Source organism: Ursus maritimus, unplaced genomic scaffold (assembly GCF_017311325.1).
Source record: "Ursus maritimus isolate PB19 unplaced genomic scaffold, ASM1731132v1 scaffold_24, whole genome shotgun sequence".
Taxonomy (NCBI): Eukaryota; Metazoa; Chordata; class Mammalia; order Carnivora; family Ursidae; genus Ursus; species Ursus maritimus.
Window position 1 is genome coordinate 6,571,790 of NW_024424897.1, and position 25,336 is coordinate 6,597,125.

A 25,336-nucleotide genomic window follows, 5' to 3' on the forward strand; every position below is an offset into this window, starting at 1 on the left:
GTCTGCGTGGCGGAAACGGGGGAGGGGCACTTCCAGGCGCTTGCGGAAAGGGGGGCCGCCGGACTGAGGGGAAGCGGGGCTGGTCGCAAGAGGTGGATCGCCCCCGCTGCTGGGGACGGTTTCGTCGGCGGGGAGTGGGTGTGAGCTGAGCCGCTCCGGGACCCCGGTGGTTGGGGTGATCGAGAAGAGTAGCCTACAGGTCCCTACAAAAGGGAGGGGACTGAGAACTTAAGCCTGTCTCACCCCGAAGCGGCCTGGTTAGACCTGGCTTGGTGGGTGGGGAGGAGAGAGGGCCCGAGTCCGGTGGCTGGGGTGGTCGCTGGGAAGAGGGGCTGGAAATAGGCTTAAAGCGGGTCTGAAGGGTGATCCTGGGGCGGAGTCTCGGGACGGGGGCACGTGATGGGAGCTTTGGTGTTTGGGTTTGAGGCTTCCTAGTTCAGCGAGGTGGGATGGAAGGGACACGCAGAAATGGCAGCTCAGGCTTAGTCCCTTGAGATGCGACGCAAGGATTTCATAACCATCTTTAACCGGCCGTCTCCCCCTTCTCGCAAGAGGTCTAGAGTCCGTGTTCTCTGAAATGTTTGGCAAGAAAGAAGGACCAAGGTTCTTCTGACAGCTTAGCTCTGGGATGCGTTTAACGAACTGGAGGCCCGGGACTCCCACCCTAAGTGGGAGGAAACACAGGGTCCTGAAGTGTTTGCCCTCCCCTCCTGCAGGCTGCTACCATGAGGTTAAATGAGAACACCTTGCTGCTGGGGAAGAAGGTGGTGCTGGTACCCTACACCGCAGAGCACGTGCCTAGGTAACCGTCCACCTAACGTGGGGTACAAACCAGCTCTCCAAGATGCAGTGAGGAGGGTCAGCCTTCCTTAGCCCAAATCTCAGAAGCTGTGTTCTCTAAGAAGGAGAAATATTGCTGTGAGAAGTCATTACAGAAAGAAGTGAGCCCTGAAGCAGAGGATGAGGACTTCCCTGAAAGAAGTCACCCCTCCCTCTGCTTTTCCCTTTCATTCTCTCAGCTTCCTTTTTGGACTTCAGCAAGGAATTATTTTGTGTAAACTAAATGTGTTTAAGAAAAGAAACTGCGTAATTGTAAATTAGTGACATTCCTCTGTTGCCAGTGAATATACATAGTTTTTTTTTTTAAAGATTTATTTATTTTAGAGAGATAGGGAGTGGGGGGAGGGGCAGAAGGAGAGAGAGAATCCTGAAGTAGGCTCCCCACTGAGCGTGGAGTCCAGATACTGGGCTCTATTCCAGGACCCTGAGATCATGACCTGAGCTGAAACCCATAGCCGGCCGCTCAACCAACTGAGCCACCCAGATGCTCCAAATATGCTCAGTTCTTGAAGATGTAAGGTTAGCTCATAAAACTGAGCGAATGGGTTGTTCTGATGCCTACTCTTGACAGGCCAGAGCTGAGTCTTAGGGTGGGACTCTTGCTGGGGCAGCTGGCGAATGTCTGGTAGGCTGGGATGGTGGTGATGTAGGGGTATATTCTCCACTTGTAGTTTTTCTTTTCTTTTTAAAAAGATTTTGAGTGAGTGAGAGAGCGAGCATGTGCACACAAGTGTTGAGGGGGAGGGGGATAGAGGGAACAGGAGAAGTAGGCTCTCCACAGAGCAGGGAACCCAGTCAGGGCTTGATTGAGCTCGATCCCGGGACCCCAGAATCATGACCTGAGCTGAAGGCAGACACTTAACTGACTGAGCCACCCAGGTGCCCCTGTAGTTTTTTCTTTTTGGGGGTTCCTGTCTGGCCTTTGTGGAGATATGTCCAGCCATCCTTACTGAGGTCAGCTTGCCATATACTTCTGCTCAGGAATTTGAGGAATGTTTGACTTCAGACTACTCCCCCCGCACTGACCCCTGAGACAGAACAGGAAGCTGGATAGAGAAAACTGACCCTTCCTGCTGGTCTCTTGTCAGACCAGCCTGCTTCTTGGTCTTGTGCTTATGGCCTTCTGCCTAAGGAGCTATTATAATCCTTTCCTTGGATTTTTTTTTTTTTAAGAGGAGAGAGCCCTCGTGCAAGCAGTGGGAGGGGCAGAGGGAGAGAGAGAATCCCAAGCAGACTCCACGCCCATCTCGGGGTCCGACCAGGCCTCCATCTCAGAACCCCTGAATCATGACCTGAGCCGAAATCAAGGGTCGGACGCTTAACTGACTGAGCCACCCGGGCCCCCCTCCTTGATCTTTTATGAGCTCTATTAGCCCTGTGGAGTTCTCCTTCCTACCGTCCACTTCTTCATCTCATAAAATGTCAGACCCGTACTTCTGAATCGGTCCTGCAGGCCAAAGGCCATCCGCCTTTCCCTGCAGGTACCACGAGTGGATGAAATCAGAGGAGCTGCAGCGTTTGACAGCCTCCGAGCCGCTGACACTGGAGCAGGAGTATTCGATGCAGCGGAGCTGGCGGGAAGATGCGGACAGTGAGGAGCCCAGGCCCTGGGCTGGGCTGGGCTGGGCTGGGCTGGCAGTGGGAGGGCTGGCTCCAGAGACAGTCTCCGGGTTCCCTCCCTTTTTCATTCCAGCTGTAGCCCTTTTGGGCCCCAGGAACTGAAAACCCCTTCACGGAAAGGCTGGAGGATGCCTGAAACCGTCATACTCCGATGCCCATGGAAGCCAGTCCCTGTGACTGAGGCTTCTGTCATTTTCCCCACTCACTGCATCAGGCTTGGAAGGACTTAGAGAAAGTAAAGCATTTAGGGCTCTGGCTGTAGATTGAGGCCCTGCCCCTCTCATCTCTTGCTCAGAAGCAGTTGTGGTTCTTGCTGTCTGAGAACAGAGCTGCTGTTTGGACTCCCATCTTTTCCTGCGTGAGGCAGGTTTAGGGCTTTGTCATCAGCTAAGGAAAGCTCTGGGCTTGTTTTCCTACAGTGTTCTACAGTTCTCTGGTTTGGGTAGGAAGACTGTCGTCACTTCGCCTCCTCGGGGAGGGTAGGCGATAACCCTGTCACCTCCTTCCTTAGAGTGTACGTTCATTGTGCTGGATGCAGAGAAGTGGCAGGCCCGGCCGAGCACCACTGAAGACAGCTGCATGGCGGGAGATGTAAACCTCTTTCTCACAGATCTAAGGGACCCCTCCTTGGGGGAGATTGAGGTCATGATTGCAGGTTTGTTCCACCTGGCCCTGCCTTCCCTCCCTTCTGGCCCTTGGAGCTGCGGAACCTTAAGCCAGCTGAGGCTGCGTGGGGCACTCAGCTCAGTGGGAGGTTCCGCACTGGGGAGCCCAGCCTCGAGCTAGGGCACGCTGCCGCCTGGCACTCCAGTGGCCTGCCAGTCCACCCGTGGTCGTTTGCTTTATTCCGGTCTTCTGCTTAGGGGTGAATTTAACCTTCGGTTTCAGGGGTCTTCAGACTTCATTCTGCCCCATCCCCGCTGGGGGGCTGGGCACTGGGGACTCTCCCAAAATAAAGGACCTTCTCTGGAGCTTCTTCCCATGCTGCGGGAGGAGCCCCTCTAGTCTGTGTCCTCCTTGGTCCATAGCCTTCCCCTAAGACTGTCCTGATGAGGCAGCATATTGTGGTTAAAGGGTTGACTTTGGGGTCGGGTTGCTTGGTGCCTCTAAGCTGGGAGCCCTTGTGCTAGTCATTTCAGTGTCTCTGTGTCTGTTTCCCTGTCTGCACAATGGCAATAATAGTACCAGCCGTCTCGAGTTGAGGATGAAATGAGGTTTTGGCTGCCTCACAGCTGTGCCTGCAACAGAGCCTGGCACATGGTGCCAATGGTCGCCATTGTTTCTCCTAGAGCCCAGCTGCAGGGGCAAAGGCTTTGGCACCGAGGCGGTTCTCATGATGATGTCTTATGGTAAGGAAGCCTGAGAAACAGTGGAGAAGTGGCCAGGCCCCAGGTGAGGGTGGGGGAGTGTTGGGAGTGAGCCTTCTTCAGGCCTGAGGGTGGGGGGCAGGTGACAGGTGCCTTCACTGCAAAGTGAGAGAGGAAGGGCAGGGGGTGTGAGGGGGATGCTTCATCCTGTGGCTCGTCCCTCTCTCCGATCTTCTCTGGGAGGAGTGACCAAACTAGGTCTGACCAAGTTTGAGGCTAAAATTGGGCAAGGAAATGAACCAAGTATCCGGATGTTCCGGAAGCTTCACTTTGAGCAGGTAAGGATGTGGCTGGTGGGAGGGCGAGGCCTGGGGCGGGTGGTGGGGCCCAGTGGTGCTAGAGCTTGTGGCTGTAACTTAGCTGCCCCTGCTCTCTCTGGCTCACATAGGTGGCCGTGAACAGTGTCTTCCAAGAGGTGACACTCAGGCTGACAATGAATGAGCATGAGCGGCAGTGGCTTCTGGAGCAGACCAGCCACGTGGAAGAGAAGTGCTATATAGATGGGTCGTCAGAGTCCCATTGACAGACAGCTGGCCTTGGGGACAGCCACCCTGTGTGAATGGGGGTGCTGGGACCACGCAGTCCAAAAGACCAGAGCCCCGTAACAGAAGGTGAACTGTCGGGGCCTTTGAGGCCTAGTCCCCTGGCCCCTCTGTAGCCTGGGAATCCGGCCCGGACTTGCCTTGGCCTCCCTCACCCTGGCAGTGTGGATGAGTGACTTCAGGGCCAGCCCATCCTCCCGGCCAGCCCTGGACTCCCGGCACCTGGAGTGGACAGCATGAATCCCCAGGAGGCAGGGTGGAGGTGGGAGCAGAGGTGGATGGGGGCCTGGTGAATGGAAGGCCAGCAGCGCCACCCTGGGGTGGAGGCCCTGGCTAGGAGTAAAGCCTACTGCATAGCACCGTTCCTGGCTTTTCCTTGGGCCTCCGTGCAGGTGAGCCACCAGAAGGCCCAGCCTGCAGCATCCAGTCCAGTGTGGTAGGATCAGGGCAGGAGCTCAGTCTGCTTTTGTCGTGCGGAAGCAGGGTGACCCCAAGAAGTTTGGAAATGAGTGAGCTAGGCCCTAAATGACAGGTGGCTTGGAAAGTTAAGTGGGTGAGTATCCTTGCCCTTGCTCCTTCTCCTCTTTGGGCCCAGGAGTGTTTTGGATACAGCTCCTCGTGGCTGGAGCACCCGTCTATTGGTAAAGCTGGGAGCCTCTGCTTGGTTGCAAGGGCTGCAGAAAGCAGCAGCAACCACTCAGCAGTACCTTCCTGAAGGGACCTGTGACCTCCCACTCTGCTCCTCACCGTTCGGCCTCTGGGAGCAGCTGCGCCCGACAAAGCCACAAGGGGGCGCCGGAGGCACAGGTTTGGGGTGACGGGGCTGCCTGGCAGACAACCTTTCAATTCCCAACTGTCCAGTCATCTCCGCGGTCATTGAGAGGCCAGCCATATTTCAAAACGTGGTCATGGAAGAGACCCTCGAGGGTACTCGGTATTCTCAGAGGGGGAAACCTTCAGGTGAGTTGCAGTGATTTGCACAAGGTAGTGGAACCACAACTATCACTGGGGCCCTCAGTTCCCAGCACCCCCCCCCCAATCTGGCATATTCCAGCACTTCCATGCAGGTGGAAAACTAGAATCTGACTTTGCTGGCTGAGTACAAAGGGGTTTGTAGTGTCTGGCCCCTCAGCGATGGGAGTTCCAACCGTGAGCTTCATCAGAGGCTTCCCCCCCCACCCCGGCTTCCCCACCCAAGAGGTGAGGTGGGGGGAGTCCCCATCCACTGCCCTGTGGAGCTGTCTTCAGGCCTGGCTTACCTGTGAGGGGCTTCTACCAGGGCTCACAGGCTAGAGGCAAGGTTGGGAGGGCCAGGCCCAAGGCCATGGGGCTGTGAAAGGGTTTGAATGGTTTCTCTTAAGGCTGGTGGGAATCTAAGCTCTAACTTGTCCAGATAGTGATCGGGCCTTCTCTGAACCCTAGGGCGTCCCGGCTCCTCGTCGATTAGCGGTCTCCTGGAGCATCAGCTTCCCTGCCTCCCCTCCAAGCACCTCTGGGCCTGGCAGTCTCAGCCCTTGTGGATCACCCTGGCTGACTTCCAGGATGTGGCCTCAGGTGCCAGGGCTGGGAGAGACCTGGAGCTCTTGAGGAAGACCGGTATTTTGCCCTTGGAAAGTCCCCTCCACCCCACCTGCCATAGAGCATGTCCTGGACGGCTGTCCTCTAGTCATGTCCATGGCCAGATTCAATGGAGAATCTGCTGCCAGCTCCGGCCACTCCTGGGGATCCCGCACCCAACTGGCTGTGAGTGGAAAAGATTAAAGCCGGGTCTTCGCATTGCAAATGCAGCTCCATCCAGGATTCAGTTTCCGTGCTCCTGAATTAGAAACTGCATGAAGTCCTCTGAGCATGCGGCTCTTCCCTCCCACTTCCTACAGTAAAGGCTTCTCGGGACAGCCCTTGCATGCATTCAGGAGCCGGGCAGGTCCCACTCCCACGGGACTTGTGCAAAGCCCAGGCAGCTATGGGGCCCAAGGCCCTCTGAACACAGCTGCCCATGTTCTACTCCCCCACCTGGAGTCAGAGAACTCTGGACTGTCCTCCCCTCCAGCTGTACCCCACCCTCAGCCGGAGGCTTCCCTGGGAACACCCGGAGCTCTGAAAGACCACACAGAGGCTGGGGCAGTTTGGAAGCCAGTTGAATTTCTGATGGGAGTTTCCTTACAATAGGGTGGCTGGGCAGGGGTAGCCAGACCCTCCCCGTGCTGCCCCGGGTTCCGGGGTAGGAGCAGAAACAAAGTTTTAAGGCTGAGGTTCCCGCTGTGTCCTGGATGCAACAACCTGGAAAATCACGTTAATCAAGGAAACAAAAATCCCTCTAAGCTCTGATACTGTACTAAAAAAAAAAAAATAATAATAATAAAAATAATCAAATGAACAAAAATAAAATGCCCAAGCCACAGCTCTAAGGATGATGGGCCCCTGTCCATTCCACAATGTTGCTGTCATCAGGAGTTCTCGATCAACCTGGACTCAGTCATCACTTGGGGCTGCAAGGGAATAGGCCCTTTCACCGGGTCCCCCATCCTTGCTTGGTTGTGGGTTCCAGTGTCCCTGGGGAGTGACAAGGGGCTGAAGCACTCAGTGAGGAGAGGAGCGGGAAAGAGTCTGCATTCTGACTGGGGCAGGATGGAAACACATTCACCTTCCCCGAGGTAAGGGAAGGCCATAGTTCTCTAAAAAAATCAGATTCACTGATGGGGGGGGATGCTGTGCTGATTTGTGTGTCGATTGAGGGGGGCAGGAAGTGAGTGAGGTGGAGGGCGAGGGAGCTGGGTTGGAGCCTGGGGGCTGGCCAGGCCCCCCCAGCTTTCCTGGGCATCTGCGGGAAGATGCTCAGAGGTTGCCGAAGAGTTCGTTTTTCTTGCTCCAGTCCATCTGCGGGGCCCGCTTGTTGCTGCGCTTCTGGTGGGCCCTCTCTTTGGCCGCGGCCAGGGAGACGTTGAAGTCCAAGATGGGGTCAGAGGAGGAGGAGGTAGACGAGGGTGCCGTGGAGTCCTGTTTCCTGGGGCTGTCCTGGGAATTCAGCTGCAAAGCAGCGGCAGAGGGCGGGAGTCAGCGCCTGGCGAGGTGTCCCAGTCCTCAGCCTCGGTAAGGTGGCTCCCTTGGGGCAGTGCCCAGGGAAGCCAGGTCACAAGGACAGAACGTGGCATAGCATGTGACCTCCAAGGCAGGCTGGTGTGCCAGGAACAAGTGTGGCCCGGGAACGGCCTTCCTGTAACCCAGTGCCACCCTCTGCCCGCCCAACCGGCAGCCTACCTCCTCACTGGTATCACTGGAGATGGATCTTGTCAGGGCTGATCTGGGGTTCTCGGAAGCCACCTCGGCCAGAGCTTCACGACTATTCTCCTGGCACAAAGAGGAGGGGTGTGGGTTGGCAAGGGATGGGGTGGGGAAGTCCTGACAAGGAAGGGTATTCCCAGGGAAGACAGGTGCCTCAGTCTGAGAAGCTCTACTCAAGCCTTTCCCATCGACCCCAAAGCCCCGCTGCCTGAGTCTGCATTCCTCTAAGGATCAGAGGGCAGCCTGGTTCCACCACCCAGGTGGGAGGGACCATCGTGGGATTAGCTGAATTGCTCACATGCCCCCCCACCTCCCCAGCCCTCCCAAAGTAGCCTTCATTGTTGACTAGCCTTTTGGGCCAGTGGCCATGGAGGGGCTCTGTGGAGTGTGGGGATACTGAGGGCCTCTGCTTGATACAGGGAACTGTGTGGTAACTCCCTGAATTTCTTGCAGCCCACCTGTTTCCTGGGACTTCACCCCAAGAATCTTGAAACCTTAACCCCAAAGCAGCTAAGAAGGGCTTTTCTGAAGGAATAAGGGGGATGAGAGTTCTAGGCCCACAGATGGAGTGACAGAAAGTTCAGGTGGCCCAGGGCCACCCCCCCTTGCAGTAGCCCCTGGGGATGGGAACCCTTTGAGCAGACCCTGCAGAGAGCTCCTGCTCTGTGGTCTGACTCGGAGTCAGCCTGTCTCAGAGTGAAGGTCTTGGCCAAGGCTTCAGCTTGGTGCTCAGCCTCTGCCTGGGTTCCTCTGTGGCCTCAGCTGGCACTAGGCCCCACCATCTCTTCCCCAGCCTCCACTGCCTTCTCTTCCCTTCTGCCCAGGGAGGGGGGGAGGGGCTTTGTTGTTCCAATTCAGACTGGAAGCAGCAAGGCCCAGGCAGCGTGCGTCCAGACACTGAAGCTCTGTTCTTGGGGGGAAGAATGGCCTCTTCTGTACGGTGGGGAGTGGAAGGCGGGGCTTGTCACCAGGATGGCGGGCTGCAGAGGGGCGGCCAGGCCTCTCCCTCCCCACTGCCTTGGCTCGGCACCGGTTGAGGGGTGTACCGGTTGAGGGGTGTACCGGCAGTTTTATAGCTCGGAGCTCGGGAGGGAGCAGCATGGAAATGGGAGTTTCAGCCTGAGCCAGACAGCCATCCTTGTCCCAACCATGCCGCCTTCCACCCTTCTCCTGCAGCCCCGGGCTTGAGAGCCAGAGAAGCATTAGAGGGTCCGCCTTTACCTTCTGAATCTCCCCGTTGGTAAAGGGCTCAGGCAAGGGACCTAAGAGAAGGGAAAACAAACCAGCAGAGGTGAGTCCAGAAGCTCTGGGGAATGCAGATGGAGGGGGCGCCTGGAGAGGAGGGAGTGCTGCGGGGTTTGGGCCATAATTAGACCTTGTGCCCTACATCAGTGTTTAAGTTTCTTGACTGCAACCCTCTGGAAGTACGCCTGACATTCTGATGACCCAGCGCGCGCGCGCGCACACACACACACACACACACACACACACACACACTGCGTGTAACAAGTCTGACAAAGTGACATTCACCCTTATACCTTGTAATGCTCTCCAGTATTTTCAGTTCGGTTTCATTTAAAGAAGTATGCTAGTCTCTGCCTACTAAGTTGATCTTGAGAACCACGGATGGGTAATAAGCAATTTGGAAAAACCACTGTCCTAGAGGGGGAGGAAATTCCAGGCTGGCTGCCTAAGAATCACCTGGGAAGCTTGTTAGAAATGCAGATCCCCAGGCCTGGGCACCAGATTCTGGTTAGTACCTGCCTCAGCCGAAAGAGAAAATAACCGCCACTCCTGCTTGCCCATGTGAGGGTTAGGGGACACAGGGCAGGGGCGTTCAGGAGGAGAGAACACCAGACCAGCCCAGTGAGGGGCTCACTCAGGTAGGGGCCCCACCTGGCCAACAAGGTGGGACTATTTGCGCTGGTCGGCCTGGGTGGGTTTCCTCTGCTCTTAGTGTACCAGCAACATGCATCTTTCCTGGTGGCCTGGACGTCCGACATAGCTGACTCTCACCCTTTTCTCCCTTTTGCTACCTACCCTCTTCCCACAGAGACTGGGCAGGGGGTCACTGGGACACAGGGACCCTCACCCACTCCCCCCCAGGCTATCTCATGTGGTCAGGAGGCAGCTGCTGGGAAGACAGCATTCTTCTCTGTGCGGGCAGTTACACCCAGCTGGGAGGAGCGGAAGGCAGGGCAGCCTGGAGACCCCGGCCCCCCCCTCAGAGATACCTGCCGAGACTTGCCCTCAGATCCCTCCCCTTGCCCTCAGATCCCTCCCCGTGCAGCTCCTCTGGCCGGAGGCTACAGAGGCTGCAATCACTGGCTTTCTCAGGGCCCATCCCACCCAGCCGGGAGAGATAAGAGGAAGGAATGTCTGAGGGCTGATTTCCTTGGGGTAGGTGGGGGAAGGATGCTGGAGGCCTCAGGGGAAGGTATTTGAGGAGCCGTGTGGAATTCAGATCTCAGCTGTCCTCCCGCACCATGTGGCCAAGAGCAAGGCTGGGGCTTCTCGGGGCCTCAGTTTCCCACTCACTGAGGAAGGCCACTATCTGAGTTAATCTGGTTTCTGTGAACTTGGGAAACAAGGGTAAGGTGGTGCCCCACCTCCCCTGCCTGGAGTCAGCTTCCACCTGACCCATCCCTGCCTGCAGGAACCCCCAGGGCCCACCTGGACCCTCCACCTAGGGATATGTCTGTGGCAGGACCTGCAGGTGGATCACCCCACTACAAATAAAACCCTGACACGCTTAGGGAGGCCCCACCCACTGCAAAGTCCAAAGAGGTCCCACCCACCCTACCTCCCCTTCCCACAGGAGCCATCTTTCTAGGGAGAAAGTCCAGACCAGGGCGAAGAGCTTTGCTTAACTCCTCCCTGCCCTTGGGCAGCAGCCTGCCCCTGTGTGGCTGGGGCTTAGGCAGGGGGAGGTGCCAGGCTTGGCAGCGTGATATGGGGGATGGGGAGGGCAGGGGCCCAGGGACCAAGGAGGGACCCACTGCTCTCTAGAGCCAGTGAGCCTGGGTTTCCAAGACAACCTGAGAGAAGGGAGGGGAGGCACTGGGCCCCCGTCACTGGACTCTGATCTGACCGAGCAAAGCTGGAGTTAACTCTTCTGTTGCATGAGCGCTGCCTGGAGAATGTACTAGGGGTGCAGGGGCTGGGGGCTGAGGCCTCCCTTCGGTGCTGCAGCTTTGGCCTGGGAATAAGTACGTCCGTCCTGTCTCGCCGTCCCTCGTGCCAGCCTAATCCTGTCCTACGCCGTCCTCAGAAACCCACTGCCATCCCCACTTCCTCTCCTGACATCAGGCCCCTCTTTCCCAACCTATGCTTCTGGCCTCCCCTGAAGGAGGGGAGGGAGCTCGTAAGCAGGAGCCTGCCCACCCCTTGCCCGGGACATGGAAAATCCAGGGCGCTGGCCAACATCCTTGACTTGGGGGCTTCCAGGGGCTTACCAGTCAGGTGCTCCTGAGATGGGATCACTCCGCATTTCTTGAAGAACTCATCAGTCTCCTTGTCTACCACCAGCAGCTTGGTCTCGTCCCCACCAGCCTTGATGGCAGATACCACATCCCCGTGCTGCTTGCCTTCCACACAGACCCCGTTCACCTGTGGGTGGAGGCAGGGGTTACTGGCAGTTTTGGGGGGGTAGGCAGAGGCGGTATGAACGGTCCTCTTCGTGTCCTTGGTCAGCTGGCAGTCTGGGGACACGAAGCTCCCCCTTGCCTGTGGAGTCTTGAACTTAGCCAAGCGGTCCTCCCACTTGACAGTCAAATGAGGAGGCAGGACACATGAGAAAAGCCAAAGAAAATATCTAGAAAAGACTAAACAAACACAGCTGTGACAGAAGGACAGGAAAGATCAGGGAGGCCTGGGATGGGCCTGAGCGTTCCTATGTACTTGTGCCCGACTTCCCGCACTGGGCCGTGGTCTGCTCACGTGTAAAATGAGAAGTCTTGGGAGAGCTGTTCTTCTAGCTCTAAGGTTCTAAGACTGAGATTCTGGGGCTTGCCCATGGCACGGGGTTCATGTGTCCTTTCCTCCTGAGCACCGCACTAGAGAGTCTGAGTGTGCCCGGCAGCAAGGAGGCCTCAGGCAGGAGGAAACTCTGTGGGCGGCCCCACACGTCTACTGGGATGGCCGGGTGAATCCTGGGCCACCGAGTGTGTCTCTCGGTGAATAAGAACCCAGAGAAGAGGGGCAGGAAAAAAGTCCATCCACCATCTACCGCCCATCCTTCCCTCCTTCCTACCCTCCCACCATGCTTCTCCTCTCTCTGGCTCCCTCCCTCCATCTGGCATCTATGGGGTGCCTGGACCCCTTGGGCTAACCAAGGAGCAGGTGGTGTGGTGGCTGCCCCACGAACTGCTTATCTGTGTGGCGGTAGGCAGGAAGGAGGTGCCTGGAAGGAGAGTGAGAAGCATTACCTCCACGATGCGGTCCTGAGCCCGGAGCCCTGAGGCCTCAGCAGGTGAGTCTGGGTCCACTGCCCGGATGAACTGGCCTGGCTTGGACTTGTCGCTGTGCAAGTTGAAGCCGTAGCCGTTGGCACCCTTCTTCATGGTGCAGAGCCGAGGCCGCAGCTCACGCTGTGGGGATAAAGGAGGGTCCGTGGCCATTCTCTGTCATCCTAGGTCCCGCCCTCCCTGCCCCGTGCCTGACCCCTTCCCCTCCCCCACAAGGAACACATGAGAAGCAGACAAGTTTGCTGAGATCCCACACAGCAATTTGAGAGAATGCTGGGCTGGGACCCAGAAGACCTGGCATTGTAGCAAACTGCCCAGGTGCCCCGTCCAAGCCAGTTACCTCCTCCTGGCAAATGCTAGGTGGGACCAGACTAGCTCAAGTCCCTCCCCTTGTGGCATTCTGAAGTTAATTGTGTTATTTTGATTGCTACCTTATCCCTCCCCTGTAAAAGTTCAGTCTGGCTACCCTGGCTGGGTGACTGGGGATCCCGGGCCCCTTGGTAGCCAGTTCTCTGCAGGGCAGGAGACAGGGCAGGTGTTTACTGCAAGCTGGTCAGCATGTTTATAGTAAAGCCTTTCCCCATCCATGCCAAAAGGCCCAGCCAAAAGGAAGCAGGTGGCCAGATGACCCCAGACCTGGGGGAAACACAGCCAGGGGTCCTGCATGGGACAGGGACCCCCCCACCAGCAGAAGTCTGAGGGCAAAGACAGCAGCAGAACCCCAAAGACCCTACTGGGGAACCCTGAATGGGGAAGGGGCCATGAAAGCAGGGCTGGGCTGCAGGGAGCCCAGCATGGCTGTGGCCACGGCCCAGAGTGGGGACTGAAAGGGCTCAGGCAGGTTTCTCTGCAGCACTCGACACTCAGCTGAAAATGGTCTTTACCATCCTTGGTCCAACTTAAGCAGCTTAGCTTAGACACTGCAGCCCTAGGACACATTTACATGATGGAGGGAATCTGGGTGTGCATGGGGCCAGCAACTGAAACCTCGACCAGAAGCCTAAGCCCAAGGTCCCTCTCCCCTTCCTCCCTGGCCTGGACAGGGCTGCAGCAGCCAGCCTGCTAGTGTGGGCCAGTCCCCCAGGCCACCAGGCAATGAGCAAAGGCCGGAGTCAAGGCCCCGGCCCAGTGTCAGCTTCCCCCACTTAGTAGCTGTGCGACCCCGGGCAAGTCATTTCCTTCTTGCGCCTCAGGTTCCTCATTTATAGGGTCCCAGGGTCGCTGTGAAGTCCAGTGGAATAATCCACGCAGGTGGGAACACTTCACAACTTCAAAATCCCTGTGCACACGCAGACCTTCCCCATGCTGGGAACACTACCGAATAGTCACATGAAGCCGAGAAGGGAGATTCTGGGGGGGGGCCCAGGTTGCTCTGAAACGCCAGTCCCTGAACTGGGAGGAGAGCTGGCCAGGGAGACGGGGAAGGCGGGGAAGGCGAGGAGGGCTTACGGGCTTCCTGCCCCAACTTGCCAGTCCCAGGAGCAGCTCCCACCTGGAGCTCCCCACCCCTCCACTCTCATGGGGGGTGGGGGTGGCCCAAGGGTGACTTTGCCTTCCTTCAAGTGCCCGGGCAGGTCTTGCTGTGTTTCAGGATGTTGGTGGTGGGGGGGGGGGTGTGAGGAGACGAAGACAGGAAGGAGGGGTGATGGCTGGACCTGTGTACACCCTGATCTACGCCAGAGGCCCTGGGCCCTTCCCTAGTTTCTCCTTCAGCAGGATCCCCTCACCCCATAGCAATAGCAAAGCCAGAGAAGCAAGCATAAAAAAGTGGGGGGGCAGCCGGGGGGGGGCATGGTTGTGAAGCATTCTCTTCTCCCCACCTCTCCCTGTCAGCAGGGTGCAATCCCAGGAGGGCCCCCCTCCTCCCCGCCTGCTGCTGCTTATCCCCTGGCAGCCCCCACAGGATCTTGTTCAGGAGTAAGTGAGGCTCTTCTCCCCTCCAGCTAATCCCTCCACAAAGCTGCCAGGCCAGCCCTCCCCCAGGCCGAGGTGAGCAGGAACAGGTCTGACCAGTTGCTGACCGTGGAGGCTCAGCTTTCTGCCCCAGCCAGGCACAGCCCGCAGTCACCCTGAGAAAGTGGGGAGGAGAACCATGCAGGGGAAGGGGGGGCGGTGGTGCGAGCAGCTCTGCCCTCCCTGCTCTTCCCCACCTCCTCTCATTCCAAAGAACCTTCCCATAGCAACCTGTGGTCACCCCCATTCTCAAGACCGGGAAACTGAGAGTCCAGATGTTAAACCCACTGCCTGATGTCACCCAGCCTCACACTGGAGGAGCCAGAGCTCCCACAGGGTCGCTGACTTGGACCCCGTGTTCCTTCCACCATCCATGGGCTGGCCCCGAAGGACCCAAGTCCAGACTGGGAGGAGGCCTCAGCAGGAGTCATAAACATGGGTCGCTCTCCCACAGTGGAGGCAGTCTCTGCTGGGAGGCAGCTGGTCGCTGATGAAACCACAGCCTTCCTTCCGGGTGCTCAAGGCCTCTTGCGGCCAGAGCTCCAGCCTGAGCTTGGGATAAGCAATGCCGCAGTGGGCAGGCCTGGGCTGGGGCAGCCTAGCGGTTCGGGGAGTGCTCCTGGCCAGCAGGGCGGGCAGGCCTGGGTCTCCGTGCTGCAGGCTTCTCGGCATGGGCATACTTCCCTGCACCTCGTGTGGTGCCCTGTCATTAAAGCCGGAGGGCCTGCTTTGAAACTTGCTCCCCTCTGCCAGTCCCAAGCCATGGGGATTGCAGGAAATGGGGCTCAGCTCCCTCACTGCTCCCTTCCCCCTGCATTGGGACCTGCTCCATTACCCTCTGGGGGTGGCTAAGCAGGGGGACAAGAAGATCCAGGTGGTTTTCTGAAGTGTTCAGGCACCTACAGAGCCCCATTCACCTCCCTCCTTCCCAAGTCTCTGGGCGCTCCCTCCCTTCCCACGAGAGGGGTGGGGGCTTCTCATGCTTCCAGGAAGACCAGCCTGTTTTTCTCCACCCCTCCCCCAGCTGTCTCTAGGAGGTGTCACTGCCAGATACTGAGTCAGCCCATCAAGGAGCCCATCCCAGCAGCCAGGGTGAGGCTGGTACTGGCAGGAGTCGTCCCTGGGGGCAGCCTCCCTGGGGATCTGGTGGGGAGGGGCCAGGTACCTGGGCAGAGCCTGGCCTCTGTGGCTCCTGGGCCTGCATCCCCAGAGCTGAAGTAGGACCTGGGTCCTGCCTCGGGGGGAAGGGGGCAGATGGCAAGTCCAGGCCATCTTGGTCCTGGTGTGTGGCCCCCCGGAGCTCGGAAGGGGTCACAGTACAGGCTCCAGAGGGGTCCAGAGCTGGGGATGGGGAGGCAACTTCAAGGGGAACATGGTTTCAGAGTGTTCAGAGTGTCAGGCAGGACTCCCCGTGACGATGACAGCTCAGAAGTAGAAATCAGGACCTGCTCAGTGAGGAGTCTGGTGGAGACTTGGAAGCAAGAGGAAGGACAGCACAAATGAGCTGGGGTGGCTGGCGGGTGGGACAGGTCTGAGTCTCACTTCCAGGCAACACCAGACAAGCTTTCCAGAAAAGACCTTGCCAGGAGAGCTGCCTCAGACTCTTCTCCTGGAGGCTTCTCCCACCCTCAGGTTGTCAGGCTGTCCCAAATCTTGTCACAGGCCACCTGTGGCCGTCCCCTCCATTCCCTCTTCTCTCCCAGGGAGCTCAGCCCAGCCCCAAGTGGCCACCCAGTCACCTCCACCCACGCAGCCCAGAGAGCGGACAGTGGGGACGGAATTCAATAGGCACCAGCAGCAACCACCTGGAAAGCCGAGGAAAGTCGATACCCTAATCCCAGTGCCTGTCTCTGGGGAACAGGCCCAGGGCCGCTCCCTGTTCCTCCTCGGGGAGGGCTGCTGGGGGCCAACGCCCCATTGCGCTGGGCCCCTCCCTGGCCGGTGTCATGGTGATGGGCCCTATAGAAAACAGCTAGGCTGCTTCCAGAAGGCCAGCCAGCTCTGGGCCCCAAAAGGAATGGGCTGTTAGAGCAGGAAGACCACGAGGGTGGCTGGGGGAATAATAAAGGTGACCCTCACCTCCCAGGACTGCCCTTCCCCCAAGCCAGTCCAGCCCAGCCCAGGGCTCTTGTTTATGCAGATAAGATCGAAGCCTGCCGCCCCAGGGAGGTCAGCACTGACAATGGGGTGGGCGACAAGGGGACAGGGGAGTGGGCAGAAGGAGCCCTGGATGCTCTGGTAGGGGTGGGACGTGGGGGGGGGTATGCTGGGCATCAGGAACGGTGGCTACTCTGGGAGGCAGCTCGGTTGTTCCACGGAACTCTAGAGACACAAGCTTGGGTATACTGCCAGCTCTTCAAGGAAGCCACAATGGATGGGCGAGAGCTGGCCTGGCCTGAGGGTGACATGTGACCGGGCAGCAAGGGGGCACTGTCCTCAGTACAGGTCGGGAAGTGACCAGGAGCTCAGACTGCTGGCCAGTGTCCAGAACTCTAGGCTAAAGGCATCCTCTCCTCACCCAAGGTACAAAAAAGCCTTGGTGGCCACTGACCCAGGCCTCGCGGCCCTGGTGTGGCTTCACTTCATCCGACAAGGCCTTCCCCGCTCAGGTCTGTGCAGACCGAGGGATGTTGGACACCTCCATTTGCAAAACAGGAGCTACTCTAGCCCCCGATCTTGCCCTTCTTGTTTCTCACGGGAAGGCCCCTCTCGGGAGCCCAGCTGGGTGGATCCGGGTGGGATCCGGGAGGGAGACGTATGCTGAAGAGGGAGCTGCTTCTCCCAGGCCCCACGCAGGGGCCCTGAGCCAGCTTCTCCCTCTGGTTCCTTTCTCCTGGTGCCGACCAGAGACCCACCCGAAGGAGTCTGGCTCAGGTCTCCCCAGGGCTGGGCAAGCCTGGGACGGAGCAGGCTGGTACGTGGGCTGCTGCTGGCTGGACAGCATCCAGGCTGGCCGCCCCATGCCCGCCTGCTCCGTGGGCACTGCACCCTCAGCCCTCCTCTTCCTCACCCTCCTCCCAGAAGTCACTGGATTTAACTGCTGTCCTGAGAGGGACAAAGACCTTCAGAGAGCTTGTGTAATTAGGGCTCTATTAATAAACAACAACAGCAGCTAATGTTTACCGAGCACGTACTGTGTGCCAAGGACCGCACCAGATTTCATGTGCATTTTCTCATTCAAACCCAATTCTAATCCTGTGAGGAAGGTATTACTGCCCTCAGTTCCCAGAAGAGGGAACTCAGGTTCAAAAAGGTCACATAAATTGCTCAAGTACACAGCGGAGGGGAGGAGAAGGCAGGCTCTGAACTCAGATGGGGAGCAGCACTGACCAACAGGACCAGACTGTCAGGCAGGTAGGCAATTCAAAATTTCCCAGTGGTCACATTAAAATAAAAAAGAAATTAAAAATTAATTATAATTATCTTATTTCACGTAATATACCCAAACTGCTACCATTTCAATCCACTTCAAAATTATTAATAATTTTTTGTTTGTAGGAATCTTCAAAATCTGGTGTGTGTTTCTGAATTCCAGCACATCTCGGTTGGGACCAGCACATTTCAAGTGCTACAAGCCACACAGGGCCGGGGGCTGCCACAACAGCCTGCTGGTATTCCAGAGGCCTCACTCTCCATCGTTAGGCTGTCAGCCCCTAAAACTTTTTTTTTTTAAGATTTATTTATTTTGGGGGGGGCGCATGTGCAAGTGGGGAGAATCTCAAGTAGAGTCTCTGCTGAGGGCCGAGTCCCATCACCTGGCTCTATCCCATGACCCCACGATCATGACCTGAGCTGAAAATCATGAGTGGACACTCAACTGACCGAGCCACCCGGGCTCCCCCCGCAAACACATTTCTGAATCACCCTTCCCATACCCAACATTTGCTATTTTCTTTCCACACCCACATCTGAATTGGGCTCCATGACCTTGTAACACACCTAGGGGAGGCAGGAGCCTTTGACTCCAGAAGTCACAGCTCTAGCCTCAGACTATACAGCAAGGAGTAAATGAGGGAATCTGTGCCACTCACCCTTTTCTAGGGCAAAGGAACCTAAATGTTGCCCAGAGGGTTGGGGACATGATGACTTGTCCTACTCGAGGGGTGTAGGAAGGCCAAGGCCAACAGTCAAGGTTGGCCTTCAGCGGGGGCCTTCTGTGCTACAGGGAAGCCCCAGAGTCAGCAAGGGTGGGTTCTTAGGACGCAGGGGGTTGGGGTAAGGTAGAGACTTGATGGCCAGACTCCAGATCCCAGCCCATCACAGGAGAAAGAGGGGACCAGGAGCCAGGCCACTTCTGGGCATTTTCCTGGTGGTGCCGAAGGATAACCCCTAGAGACAGAAGCTACCGGGACCCTTTCTTGCAAAGAGCTGGTGCAAGCAGCCTGAATTTATTCCACTGTGATGGCTCTTATGTGGCCCAGAATGTGACGGGCAGAGACCTCCAGCTGGATAGTCAGGCCCTCAAGTACAACCCAACTGTGTGGCTGAATGGATACGCAGGCACTGGAGTCAGAAGAGCCGGCTTCCGGGGCGCCTGGGTGGCACAGCGGTTAGGCGTCTGCCTTCGGCTCAGGGCGTGATCCCGGCGTTATGGGATCGAGCCCCACATCGGGCTCCTCTGCTATGAGCCTGCTTCTTCCTCTCCCACTCCCCCTGCTTGTGTTCCCTCTCTCGCTGGCAAAAGAAGAGCTGGCTTCCAAGATACACCCCCGTCCATGTGGTAAGGTCTCACTATAGTGCTCAGAGCCCTGGGGCCGCCCACCTGAACTGACCAAGCCTCCGTTTCCGTGTAGACCATGAGGGCTAGTATCGGCCTCATGGGGCGGTTTCGTAGATTGCATGACATAAGGCATTATTATTTTTTTGTTTATTTTTTAAAATATTTATTTGAGAGAGAGAGAGAAAGATGTGGGGCTCGATCTCACAACCCTGAGATCTCATGACCTGAGCGGAAACCAAGAGTCGGATGCTTTAACAGACTGAGCCACCCAGGCGCCCCGACATAAGGCATGTTTAGTACACAGCACACTGCCAGACAAAAATAATAGCTACCATTTACTGAACGATCACTATCCGTTCACAAAATGGAGAAACTCCTACCTAACTCGCAGGGCTGTCATAGGGGAATCCACGAAATGGACATCAGTATCTTTAGGGGACCAGGCTGCACTGGAACTCTGAGCTGCCTTCCCGGCTCGGCTACTGCATCTCAGAGCAGCAAAAAGCAGAGGAGCTGGGGTCGAGAACTCTGGCTTCTCTCTGTAAAAGGCCTGCAGCACTTAATTCCTAAGTGCTCCCCCGCCTCCTCAGGGCCCCATGGGATGGGAAGTCTGGACAGGAAGAGAAAGGCCCGCATCCAGACATACGGAGAAGGACGCTCCATTCTGTCTCCAAGACAATTACCTCCAGAATTATTGATTTAACTTTATAGGAAGCTGCAGGTAGGAACCAGGGGAGAAGAGATCCCAAATACGTGGCGTAAGAGAAGGAACCAACAACACTCAAACTGTCACACGCCCTGTCTATTTAAAATCCAAACATCTTAGAGCTCAGACTCTGTTCTGCCCTCCCCAACTCCAACTTGACCAGTGGGTAATGGCCTGCCCGTCCTGGGAAAGCAGTTGGTAGGCTGCCAGGAAACCGTGCCCACCCGCCCACCTTGCTGCCTAGGGTGCCTGCCCTGTTTTTCTTTTTTTTTTTTTTAATTTAAATTTTATTTATTTTTAAAAAGATTTTATTTATTTATTTGAGAGAGAGAGAGTGAGTGAGCGTATGAACAATCTGGGCGGGGAGGAGCAGAGGGAGAGGGAGAAGCAGACTCCCCGCTGAGCAGGGAGTGAGATGTGGGGCTCAATCCCAGGACCCTGGGATCATGACCTGAGCTGAAGGCAGCCGCTCAACCCACTAAGCCATCTAGGCACTGAAAATTTATTTTTTAAGCAGGCTCCATGCCCAACGTGGGGACCAAACTCACAACCCCGAGACCAAGAGTCACACGCTCCATGGACTGAGCCAGCCCGGCACCCCAGCCTGCACTGTTTTTGCCTCTGGGATCAGGTTCAGGTCTGGCAAGGACACACCTCAAGCTGGGCACTGACACACACACACCTATCATCTCATCAAATTTCCCCAAAACCCTGCAAGGTGGGTTCTGGTGTTCCCATTTCACAGAGGTAGAAGCTGAGATTTATAGGCGACAATGGACCACTTTAGCTTTCTAGTCCCCCAATGGAAGCTGCTAGCAAGCAAGAAAATGTTGTGGGTAGATTCTGCTTGTAATTTCGATCTCTGGGTGTGTCTGAGGCACAAACAGGCCCAGGTGTGCTGGACTGAGAAGAATTAGGATAAGGTGCCTTACGGCTGTTATGCATTCATTCATTCATTCAAAAATTACGCGCGCCCCTCCCTAGTGTGCGCCAGGCACTGCGGATATAAAACACAAAGCAGCCACAGCCTTCACCCCTCTCACCACCGCAGCGGGTCAAGATCATGAACAGATGATTCGAGTATTGTGTTCATAGCAATAAGAAATGTGCAGGACCGGGAGGAGGAGGGGAGCGAAGAAAAAGCTCACTCTGCCAGCGAGGTCGAGGAAAGGCTCTGCGGGCTGTGAGTGGTTTTGGAGAACGTGCCTCGTGGAGAACGGGACTGACAGGTTGCCAGGCTGAAGGGTTTCGTCGGGCTGCCAGATTGGGAAGGGCTATGGAACACCTTTTGCTTATTCAACAACAGGGGCCTCCGACTGAGCATTCACAGACAGCCAGGCCTGGACACAGCTGCACTTGCCCAGGGAGGGGCAGGTCCAGGGCTGGCTGCCCGTGGGCGGGCACGTAACCACCACTGTGAAATACCCACAGCACCGAGTGCCGAGCAGTTACTTAGTGCCAGGCACGGAGCTACCCCTTTACAGACCTCCCCATGTGGCAGCTGCGATGCTCCCAACTTACGCAAGAGGAAACAGAGGCCTAGGGAGGTTAAGACACTTGGCTTGAGGTGGCCCAGCTAGAACAGCGGAGGTGGCTCAGGCCTGCGGCCCATCTGCCACTGTGACTGCGGGGGCTGTGAGCAGGGTGCTGCTGCTCTTCCCTGAGTAGGGGTGGGGGGAGCCACCAGTGGAGCAGGTGGGCACAGCTGGACGTCTCCTCCCCTTCCTCCTCCGACAGTACTACAGGCACCCCCTACCCTCCGTCCTGTATGATTCTCGACCCAGCCTGGTCTTCCCAAAGAGATGGCACCTGCCACCCAATCTCTGCGTGGCACTTGTTCACCGAACACCTTTCTCACTTGTGAGAACCAAGATACCGTAGATACCGTAACAAGAATGAAGATACCGTAACAAGAATGAAGATACCGTAACAGTCCCCACTCTGCAAACAAATTCAGGCCAAAACGCAAATTCTTTTTATGAGACACCTTTCAGGGAAAAAGTAAGTCTTACTATGTTTATTAACTTTTTTTTTTTCCCTTGCAATGACAGGGTGGGTCACCTGCACGGCTACCATCCCAGATTTCATGGGAATTTCCTACCAGAGGGACTGGCTTTGTGTGAGGATGAAAGCGTCCTCGCACAAATGTCTGGGCAAAAAGGTGCTCAATTCAGCATCCACTTGGGACTCAAGTACTTCCCACTCTTTTTTTTTTTTTTAAGATTTTATTGATTTATTTGACAGAGACAGTGTGAGAGAGGGAACACAAGCAGGGGGAGTGGAAGAGGAAGAAGCAGGCTCCCAAGACTGATGTGGGGCTTGATCCCAGAACGCCGGGATCACACCCTGAGCTGAAGGCAGACGCTTAACGACTGCGCCACCCAGGCGCCCCTCCAGTACTTCCCACTCTTTGTAAAATCCTAGAGGCAGCAGGTGTCACTCCTAGAGTGACACTCCCCACTTTACAGATGGGAGAACCAAGGCTCAGAGAAGTTCTGTGGCTTGCCTGTTGACCTGAAACCCCAAGAGGCCTGGGGATGGTGTCCCCAGGACCACTGGAGGGTATTCCACTCCCTTCTGGCCTAACAAAATACGCACAAATGCAGATGTCACGTCACCACCTGGGGGAATCTGATTCTGTGGTCACCCAGAAATAGAAAGTCAAGCTCCGCTGCTTTTTCAGATGGCATGGTGGGAGTGCACATGCTAAGTCAAGCCTCCACACCCCTGGCATCTTCCACCTCCCCCCAGATCCTCCTGTACCCGGCAGCAAAAAAAGAAAGAAAGAAAGAAAGAAAGAAAGAAAGAAAGAAAGAAAGAAAGAAAGAAAGAAAGGGCAAGGGGAGGAGCTGAACATAACAGCATCTTGGCGGGGGATGGGGAGTGGGGAGGTGGTTACTTGTGCCAGTGCCAAAGTCCAACAAAAAAAAAAGGGGGGGGGAATGGCAAATTGATACACACAGCTCAGCACAAAGTTCAAACGGGATTTCTGCCTGGGACCAGAGGTCATGGGTTCCAACTCCCTGGTGTCAAACCCCTGCCAGGGATGCTCTGACCCCTCCCCCATCCTTGCCAATGCCAGCTTGGCAGTGGCAGGAAGCGGGAGCCTGGTGGCCCTGGTATTCCCAGCACCCAGCTCTGGCTGGATGGGGTTCCTGGTGACCTCACTTCCTTCACTTCCACCAAGCCAGCTGGTCCTCTCGGGCTCCACCTTCAACCTTAAGGCTGAAGGGTGCCCTTTCTCTGTCCAGGGAGGCTTCAGCTGGCATCATGGACACTCCTGCCACACGCCGCCACCAGGTGGAGAGCTGGTGCAAGCCAAACGGGCCCTGGGAGGCCCAGGCTCTGCTCCCCACCGTCTGCACCCTAAGGCCTCCCCCTTCACTCTCTGGGGACAGAAGGCTCTCATCACAATTCCTGTTTTGCTACTGCCCCTCCTGCAGCTGATTCAAACTTGGATCGTCTGGGGAAACACAAACATGGGCAAAAAATGCAACCACCCTGCTTGCTGTCCCGGGACTGGAGTGAGACAGACAATGACAGGGCAAGACCACCTGTCCCTGGCGATTTCCTCTGGCTTCTGCATGGCCGAGCAACACCAGACCACTCTCTCCCCATCCTCCTCCCCACCCTTTCTCTTCTTCCAAAGTCCTCCCCTCCCCTTCCCAGATACAAGCTAGCGCTTACTCCTCACATTCCTGAGACTCATAAATCCTCCTGGGTGGCAGAGCCGCCACCACCCCCGAGACGCCTCTGCACCTCCTCCCGGCACCCCACCCCCACACATCGCCCTGAGCCGGTGGGGCTTCCTCTCTTCTTAAAAGTCACACCGTACTTCAGGAGGATGAAGTCCAGCCGCGCTGAAGTTAATGATACACGCACCAGTGGCGGGGGTGGGGTGGTGCCTGGAGAACTCTGTCCGAGACCCTCCCCTCCTTGTGCCGGGGCTCCGCACAGAAAAGGGGTTGTTATTCCTCTAGCTTTCTGAAGTCGGGGTGGCAGTCGCTTCACCCCAGCTTCAGCTACCACCCACAGGGGCCAGAGAGGAAACTGGCACCTCTGGGGCGGGTGGGAGTGGGGTGGTCGAGGAGGTGCAGGCCTGGGAGGTTCTGAAGAATGGGAACAGACACCGCCAACAGAGCAGAGGAAAGGGTACTGCGCTCCCTTGATCTGCCCTTCCTCACTCCCACTCCCAAAGGCCAAGGGGCAAGAAGTGCAGGTGGCAAGGCGCTCAGGGTCCCAGCCCAGTCTGGGAAGGGGCGTGGGGGTAACGGGACGCAGCCCCAAGCCAATGCGACCTGTCGGTAGGCGGAAGCAGTCTCCCCGTCGAGGATCTAGTTTCAGAAAGAGAGGCAGGCGCGCGGTTGCACATCCGAGGGGCGCCTCGGTCTCCTCCCCCTTTCCCCTCCCACCCCCTTTTTGTCGCTGCCGGGTCAGGGCCCACACTTACCTGCTCCGGACGGCTCTTCTCGGTTTCGCGCGGCTCCGGCGCGGCGGCCTGTGGCTCATTTTCGCCACCAGCCCCCTGCGCCTCGGTGGCGGCCGGCGGCTCGGCCTGCCCGGGCCCGTCCTGGGCATGCAGCAGCTCCTCCCGGACCTGGACACCCAGCTTCTGCAGCCGCTCGTCCGTCTCGGGATCCACCACCAGCAGGCGCACGGCGTTGAGCGCGGCGCGGATGCGGCTCACCACCTGTTGGTGGGTCTCCTTCTCTACGTTCTCGCCGTTCACCTCCACCAGCCGGTCTCCGGCCAGCAGCCCCGCCTTCTCGGCTGGCGAACCGGGCTCCACCAGTCTGATGAACTGGCCCACCTTGCCCTTCTCCCCGTGCAGGTGGAAGCCATAGCCGTTCGGGCCCTTCTCCAGACAGCAGAGCCGGGGTAGGGGCGCCCCGGCCGCCGCGTCCGCGCTCATCTCGCCCTGCGACGGCTCAGTGGTGCGATTTGGGGTCCCGTTGGGAGCCGGAGGCGGGACGGTCCAACCCTTCTCGCCGCCCTGCGGACCGGCAGGCGGGAGGAAGCACTGCAGAGAATCCCCGCGCCGCCGGGTGGGCTGAACGAACAGGTGTGCGGCGAGCTGCGGCCGCGAACTCTGAGGACTCGAAGCAGGAGAGCGTGGACCAATCCCCACTCGGCGCGGCGTCTGAGCGCTCTCGAAACTGCTACAGCCCCTTATTCCGGGGGCGGGGCCGCATCGAGGGTGTGGACACCACGGCCCAATCAGAGACCACAGGCAGGGGCGCTCGGGCCGGGTGAACGACGCAGGCCAATGGGAACGCGCGGGGGCGGGGTCCTGTGCTCCGCGCGGCGCCCCGCGGCGAGAGAAGAAAGAGGGCTCAGGAAGTGGAAGTGTTTGTTACCAAGTGGCCGAAGTTGAGGCGGGGGGCGGGGCGAGTTCCCGGTACTGGGCGGAGGGGCCCTTAGGCTTCTGATTTTCCTTACCTTTGGTGGGGATTGAGGAGAGCCAACCCACGGGTAAAGGACTGTAACGTTTTAACGACTTTTAGCTAAATCCTTGTGCGTACTCCAGTGAGGGGTTTGGGAGGGTAGGGGGTGGGGAGCGACTGTTGCCGGGGAAACCGCTCCAGCTCTGGGGCTGCGGGGTTCCAGAAGTCTTGCGAGTAAGACTGGGTCCACCTCCGTCCGACCCAACAAAGTTGTTTGAATAACGGTATTTCCCCGTTCATGGGCTTTGCGTTGTCCAAGGACACGCTTACTGGGATGCGGGTTCTCATTCTCGCTGGGACAGTGTGAGGGCTCAGCAGGGAGCCCAGGCTTCCCGGGGCTGCCCACTGAAGACAGGTCACCTACGACAAGGGTTTGAGCACTGGTGTCAGCCTTTG

General features: G+C 57.3%; 2 protein-coding genes across 11 annotated transcripts; one reads left to right on the forward strand and one right to left on the reverse strand.

Moving 5' to 3' along the window:
• The first annotated feature begins 14 nt into the window (after positions 1 to 14).
• Positions 15 to 6,617, forward strand: NAT9 (N-acetyltransferase 9 (putative)). 10 transcript variants are annotated; one of them, XM_040640285.1, is made up of 7 exons: positions 15 to 140; positions 717 to 802; positions 2,322 to 2,431; positions 2,972 to 3,115; positions 3,750 to 3,809; positions 4,011 to 4,105; positions 4,216 to 4,725. In XM_040640285.1, exons 2-7 carry the CDS (start codon positions 726 to 728, stop codon positions 4,348 to 4,350), a joined length of 621 nt encoding a protein of 206 aa, XP_040496219.1. In that variant the 5' UTR covers positions 15 to 140; positions 717 to 725; the 3' UTR covers positions 4,351 to 4,725. The 10 variants fall into 10 exon arrangements, with proteins under 10 accessions (XP_040496219.1, XP_040496211.1, XP_040496213.1 ...); XM_040640282.1 differs by having other exon boundaries at positions 128 to 257; XM_040640283.1 differs by having other exon boundaries at positions 128 to 257; positions 4,014 to 4,105.
• SLC9A3R1 (SLC9A3 regulator 1) lies at positions 6,492 to 24,662 on the reverse strand. Its single transcript, XM_040640270.1, has 6 exons — positions 23,947 to 24,662; positions 12,079 to 12,240; positions 11,107 to 11,260; positions 8,873 to 8,913; positions 7,628 to 7,717; positions 6,492 to 7,396 (listed from the first exon to the last, which is right to left on the reverse strand). The coding sequence occupies exons 1-6, from the start codon at positions 24,406 to 24,408 to the stop codon at positions 7,205 to 7,207; spliced, it is 1,101 nt and encodes a 366-aa protein (XP_040496204.1). The 5' UTR covers positions 24,409 to 24,662; the 3' UTR covers positions 6,492 to 7,204.
• Between the last annotated feature and the right edge of the window lie 674 nt (positions 24,663 to 25,336).

Bases quoted from the DNA above. Each gene is read 5' to 3' on its own strand.
- NAT9 (XM_040640277.1), top strand. From the start codon at position 726: ATGAGGTTAAATGAGAACACCTTGCTGCTGGGGAAGAAGGTGGTGCTG. The intron at 803-2,321 runs GTAACCGTCCAC...CTTTCCCTGCAG, and splicing joins ACCGCAGAGCACGTGCCTAG to GTACCACGAGTGGATGAAAT. The intron at 3,116-3,749 runs GTTTGTTCCACC...TGTTTCTCCTAG, and splicing joins GATTGAGGTCATGATTGCAG to AGCCCAGCTGCAGGGGCAAA.
- SLC9A3R1 (XM_040640270.1), bottom strand. From the start codon at position 24,408: ATGAGCGCGGACGCGGCGGCCGGGGCGCCCCTACCCCGGCTCTGCTGT. The intron at 11,261-12,078 runs GTAATGCTTCTC...CTCCACCCACAG, and splicing joins CTCAGGACCGCATCGTGGAG to GTGAACGGGGTCTGTGTGGA. The intron at 7,718-8,872 runs GTAAAGGCGGAC...TCTTTGTGCCAG, and splicing joins CCAACGGGGAGATTCAGAAG to GAGAATAGTCGTGAAGCTCT.